Source organism: Macadamia integrifolia, unplaced genomic scaffold, assembly GCF_013358625.1.
Source record: "Macadamia integrifolia cultivar HAES 741 unplaced genomic scaffold, SCU_Mint_v3 scaffold1479, whole genome shotgun sequence".
Taxonomy (NCBI): Eukaryota; Viridiplantae; Streptophyta; class Magnoliopsida; order Proteales; family Proteaceae; genus Macadamia; species Macadamia integrifolia.
Window position 1 is genome coordinate 190,549 of NW_024868221.1, and position 6,093 is coordinate 196,641.

The 6,093-nt window shown below is 50.7% G+C and overlaps 1 protein-coding gene across 1 annotated transcript; it reads left to right on the forward strand.

Annotated features, from left to right (window-relative positions):
• Window positions 1-939: 939 nt before the first annotated feature.
• Window positions 940-5,470, forward strand: LOC122063857 (UDP-glycosyltransferase 88B1-like). Its single transcript, XM_042627558.1, has 3 exons — window positions 940-1,069; window positions 4,767-5,121; window positions 5,242-5,470. Exons 1-3 carry the CDS (start codon window positions 940-942, stop codon window positions 5,468-5,470), a joined length of 714 nt encoding a protein of 237 aa, XP_042483492.1.
• The last annotated feature ends 623 nt before the right edge of the window (window positions 5,471-6,093 follow it).

Below are 6,093 nucleotides of genomic sequence, written 5' to 3' on the forward strand. Positions count from 1 at the left end.
TTTTTTTTTTTTTTTTTTTTTCACGATAGAAAGCAGAAACTTTCATTCAACGAATAAATCGTCCAGCAAGTTGGAGATTATAGTGAATACATCACAGAAAACATTAAAACAGAATAACCCAACAGAATCAAAGCTTTAAAAGAAACAGCCGCAAAAGAGTTTAAATCCTTTCAACTTAGTCAAAAAGAAAAAAAAAAAAAAAAAAAAAGGAAGATAAATGTTGAAACATTTGCGTTGGCCGCACGTTTCAACACTATTTATTTGAGTCTGACACTTTCTACTTCTTACATGTTCCTACTCCCTTTGCTCTGCTCTTTGTCTAGTTCATTCTTTCTTAGAACTGATCTGAAGAGAAAATGAAAGACACCATAGTTCTGTACCCAGCTCTGGGCCTGAGTCACCTTGTCTCCTTGGCAGAACTGAGGAAGCTAATCATCCACCACTATAGCCACCGCTTCTCGCTCATAGTCCTCCTTAGCTCCGACGACTCATTCAAAGTTCCCGCCGTCGATTCTTACATCGATCATGTTTCCCAAAGAGATGCTTCAATTGTTTTTCACCTGATACGGCCAAATTGACTATCCAGTAGGGTAAGGACACGCGTCGCCCACTTGGACACGTGTCACCCAAGTAATAGAGGCTGCCAGGAGTCAACCACGTCAATCTCGTGAAGAGAATATCCCCCATGAAGGGGTAGGACGTATCGGAGTAGGACTCTAAAAAGAAAGGAGGTAGACTCGAGGAAGTCTCCTCCTAGGAAAGGGGAAACCCTAAACCCTAAGAGCTATATAAGAAGGCCCGGAAGGAAGGGAGAGGTAAGCATCAATACCCACACCATTACTCCTTAACAAAAACTGTGCGGCCAATTCCTAACTTAAGCATCGGAGGACTAACCCCGGACAAAGCTCCGGGCCTCTGCCGTCCGTGGGAACGACAGTAATGGTGGGGAGAACCTACAACCGTAAGAAGACAAGAGCAGCGTCAAACATGAACATGGGGGAAGAACCTTCAGGGGGGCTTCCTCCCTCGACGGAGATCGGACGAGAAAGGGGGAATGATGACCGGGAAGGTTCCTGAGGTACCAGCGTTCGGCTGGATATTCGGTGCGCGGAGATAGAAATTCTCCACCCCCTACTGGAGCGCAGGAATATGTGACGAGGGAGTAGTTCGAAGCCCTCCAGGACAAATATGACCGAATGGCCGAGGCAATGAAGGAGGTCTCCAAAGCTGTCTCCCAGAAGACCGGTGGAGCACCGTGAGGCCCCCATATCCAGCATGAGAGAGCTCGAGACGAGGACCAGAGCAGTACAGGATCGATAAGGTCCGGTCATAATCTTCGAAACCGAGCAATGAGGGAAAGTCCCACACCTAGGGGAAGGACACGGCGTGCCGCCGAAGACCGACATGGGGAACCACGCCAAGGAGACAAGCCGAGACACGAAGACTTGGGGTTAAAGCAGATGATCCTGGACCTGAAAGATGAAATCAAAAAGGTGGTAGAAAATCAGACGAGAGCCCGCAAGCCAGACCTCACTAATGACAAGGCTCTAGCTGATGAGGTCATGAGGGACCCACTCCCGATCAGCTTTCGCCTGCCAAAGTATGACACGATGGGTCGGGGGACCCCGTCGATCATCTGGAAGGTTTCAAGGTCGCTATGCAGTTCCATCGAGTCTTAGAAAATATTATGTGTCGTGCCCTGCCATTGATGTTCAGAGGAGCAGCAACGCTATGGTACAACCGTCTGCCAACGAAGTCGATCCACAGCTTCAGCGATCTAAGCTACTTCTTCGTGAAGGGATTCTCTAGTAGCCAACCCTTTCAGAAGACCACATTGAACTTGACCAACATCAAGCAACGTGAAGGAGAATCACTGCGAAACTACATGAAGCGCTTCCAACAAGAGAAGGTCACGATCAGAGGTCTGGACCCGAAAGAGGAGTTCACAGCCCTGTTGGGAGGCGTCAAGGATAAGGAGCTGAAAAGGTCTTTGGCGAAGCATACACCGAGGAACCTAGCCGAGTTGAGAGCTCGGTGCGATAAGTACATCCAAATGGAAGAAACCCTTCAAGCCGATGGAGTAGAACCAAGCCTCATACAAGAGTAGCAAGCACATTCGCATTTTGCAATTTTTTCTCTTATGCACTTTTAAGTTGTAATTCCTCATCCTAAACTCTGGAGGATCTTATTCATAGAAAATACGAAAGCTGGTTTACGGCAATTGAGAGAAATTCTCCTGTTTGGTGACCATAACTCTACTGAACGGACCTAACCGAAGGTCCTCACCTCGGCTGGGAGTTCGGCCAAAGCTAAACGGACCTGACCGAAGGTCCTCACCTCAATTGGGATTCGGCCAAAGCCAAACGGACCTGACCGAAGGTCCTCACCTCGGTCGGGAAGTCGGCCAAAGCCGAACGGACTTGACCAAAGGTCCTCACCTCAGTCGGTGGCTCAGGCTAATGTCGAGCCGAGCCGACCGAAGGTCCTCACCTCGGTTGGGAATTCAGCCAAAGCCGAACGGACCTGACCGAAGGTCCTCACCTCGGTTGGGAGTTCGGCCAAAGCCGAACAGACCTGACCGAAGGTCCTCACCTCGGTTGGGAATTCGGCCAAAGCCGAACGGACCTGATCGAAGGTCCTCACCTCGGTTGGGTGTTCGGCCAAAGCTGAACAGACCTGATCGAAGGTCCTCACCTCGGTCGAGGGCTCAGCTAAGGCTGAGCCGAGCTGACCAAAGGTCCTCACCTCGGTCGGTGGCTCAAGCTAAGGCTGATCCGAGCTGATCGAAGGTCATCACCTCGGTTGGGAATTCAGCCAAAGCCGAACGGACCTGACCGGAGGTCCTCACCTCGGTTGGGAGTTCGACCAAAGCTGAACGGACCTAACCGAAGGTCCTCACCTCGGTCAGGTGCTCAGCTAAAGCCGAGCTGAGCTGACCGAAGGTCTTCACCTCGGTCGGTGGGTCAGGCTAAGGTCGAGGCGAGCTGACCGAAGGTCATTACCTCGATTAGGAATTCGACCAAAGCCGAACAGACCTGACCGAAGGTTCTCACCTCAGTTGGGAGTTCGGCCAAAGCTGAATGGACCTGATCGAAGGTCCTCACCTCGGTCGACGGCTCAGCTAAGGCCGAATCGAGCTGACCAAAGGTCATCACCTCGGTCGGGGATTCAGCCAAAGCCAAACGGACCTGACTGAAGGTCATCACCTCGATCAGGGATTCGACCAAATCCGAACGGACCTGATCGAAGGTCTTTACCTCGGTTGGGAGTTCGGCCAAAGCTGAACAGACTTGACCGAAGGTCCTTACCTCAGTCGGGGTCTCAGACAAGGTCGAGCCTAACTGATCGAGGGTTCTACCTCTGTCGGGGCTCGAGCAAGGCCGAGCCGAGCTGACTGAAGGTCCTCACCTAGATCGATGGCTCAGGCTAAGGCCGAGTCGAGGTGACCGAAGGTCCTTACCTCGGTTGGGAATTCGGCCAAAGCCAAACGGACTTGACCAAAGGTCCTCACCTCGGTTGGGAGTTTGGCCAAAGCTGAACGGACCTGACCGAAGGTCCTTACCTCGGTCAGGGGCTCAAGCTAAGACTGAGCCCAGCTGACCGAAGGTCCTCACCTCGGTCGGTGGCTTAGGCTAAGGCCAAGCCGAGTTAATCGATGGTCCTTACCTCAATTTTGAATTCGACCAAAGTTGAATGGACCTGACCGAACGTCCTCACCTCGATTGGGAGTTCGACTAAAGCTGAACAGACCTGACCGAAGGTCCTCACCTCATTCGGGGGCTCAGCTAAGGCCGAGCCGAGCTGACCGAAGGTCCTTACCTCGGTCGGGGGCTCGGCCAAAGTCGAACGAACCTGATCAAAGGTCCTCACCTCGGTTGGGAGTTCGACCAAAGCCAAACGGACCTGACCAAAGGTCTTCACCTTGGTCGGTGGCTTAGACAAAGGCCGAGCCGAGCTGACCGAAGGTCCTCACCCTATTGGGATCTCAAGCGAAGGTCGAGCCAAGCTGACCGAAGGCCCCACCTTAGACAGGGGCTCGGGCACGGCCGAGCCGAACGAACCGAAGGTCTTCACGTTGGCTGACTGAAGCTCTCAGTTGCAAGCAAAATTAAAGCCGAAGCAAAAGGAATAGGCCGAAGGGACTCAAAGAAAAAAAAAAAGGCAGAGAAGAGAAAGGATGAAAATTTTGATTACTCCCACAGGAAGAGTCTCCTGACGGGAGTAAGGGGGCTCCTGATACGACCAAATTGACTGTCCAGTAGGGTAAGGACACACGTCTCCCACTTGGACACATGTCACTCACCTAATAGAGGCTGCCAGGAGTCTATCACGTCAACCGCGTGAAGAGAATATCCCCCACGAAGGGGTAGGACGTATCGGAGTAGGACTCTAAAAGGAAAGGAGGTAAACTCGAGGAAGACTCCTAGGAAAGGGGAAACCCTAAACCCTAAGAGCTATATAAGAAGGCCCGAAAGGAAGGGAGAGGTAAGCATCAATACCCACACCATTACTCCTTAACAAAAACTATGCGGCCGATTCCTAACCTGAGTGTCGGAGGATTAACCCCGGACAAAGCTCCGGGCCTCTGCCGTCTGTGCTTGTGGAGGATCAAATCATACGGGTTTTTCGGCAGTAACACCACCACTTCCCTGATCTTCCCAACCCTGAATCTTCACCCCCCACCACCACCTTCCAAACCATTCACCGCAACAATCCAAATCTCCTCTGTACCCTCCAAAACATCTCCAACACTTCCTCTATTACAGCCCTTGTGATCAATTTCTTCTACAACCCCGCCTTCCCCATTGTCGCCGACCTAAATGTCCCTCTTTACTTCTATGTCCCGAGCGGTGCCTCTGTTGTCTCCGTCTTCCTTTACCTTCCAACGATTCATAACCAGACTGACAAGAGCCTCAGGGAGCTTGGCAACACTAATCTAGACATCCCGGGTTTGCCCCCAATTCATGCTGCACAGATGCCTGACATCTTAATTGATCGAAACAATGAGATCTACAATGAGTTATTGGATATGTCATTCAATTTCACCAATTCAAGAGGCATTATATCAAACACCTTTCAAGCACTAGAGCCAAGAGCAATCGAGACCGTCGAAGAACAAACGTCGGCTTTTTTCTGTATTGGACCATTAGTTGTAGAACCCAGAGATCAATCTATTGAGTAAGATTGTTTACGATGGCTTGATGCGCAACCGAGTTGAAGCGTTGCGTTTTTGAGTTTCAGAAGCCGCGGAGTTTTCCCGGGGAAGCAGATTGCAAAGATCGCCGAGGGGCTTGAGAGGAGTGGTCAGAGGTTCTTTTGGGTGGTGCGAAGTCCTCCACCAATGCATGATAGTGGAAAATGGATGTCGTTATCGGCCACTGATGATTTTGATCTTGACGCTGTGATGCCGAAGGGATTTCTTGATCGGACCAGAGACAGGGGACTGGTGGGGAAGTCGTGGGCGCCGTAGGAAGAGGTACCAAATTGGGAATCGGTGGGTGGATTTGTAACACATTATGGGTGGAACTCGATTTTAGAAGCAGTGTGCACTGGGGTGCCCATGTTGGCTTGGCCGCTCTATGCAGAGCAGGAGGTGAATAAGGTGTTTTTGGTGGAGGAGATGAAGTTGGCGATGCCAATGGAGGCGGCGGAGGACGGAATTGTGGTTGCCGCAGAGGTTGAGAAGCGAGTCGGAGCGTTGATGCACTTGGATGAGGGGGCAGAGATGAGAAAACGGTGTAGTAAGATGAGGGAGAAGGCATTGGCTGCGTGGGATGAAGAGAGGTCCTCAAAGAAAGCGTTAGTCAATTTGGCAAAGTCATTGGAATGGAGATAACTCGGACGTCTCAGCTGGTAGAGCTATTTAACACCACCACACTTTGTAACTGTTTTTCAGCTAGTCATGTCAACAAGCGATTAGGCACCTTACTAAAGCCTCTTTTTGCATCTTAATAAAGACTATTTTTGTACCTCAATAAAGAATTTCGTTAATAAATAATGGGAAAAGGTGGGGTATGCCGCAGATATCAAGTATGCTAGCACCCATTGCGTCTATCTCTCACTTTCCTTTTTCTGAAATGACCCCCATATCCT

What these genes read in the sequence shown, in the direction of transcription:
- LOC122063857 (XM_042627558.1), top strand. Translation starts at nt 940, where the DNA reads ATGGTGGGGAGAACCTACAACCGTAAGAAGACAAGAGCAGCGTCAAAC. An exon ending in GGGGAATGATGACCGGGAAG is followed by an intron (nt 1,070 to 4,766) that starts GTTCCTGAGGTA and finishes CCTCTATTACAG; the next exon opens with CCCTTGTGATCAATTTCTTC. An exon ending in GAGACCGTCGAAGAACAAAC is followed by an intron (nt 5,122 to 5,241) that starts GTCGGCTTTTTT and finishes TTTGAGTTTCAG; the next exon opens with AAGCCGCGGAGTTTTCCCGG.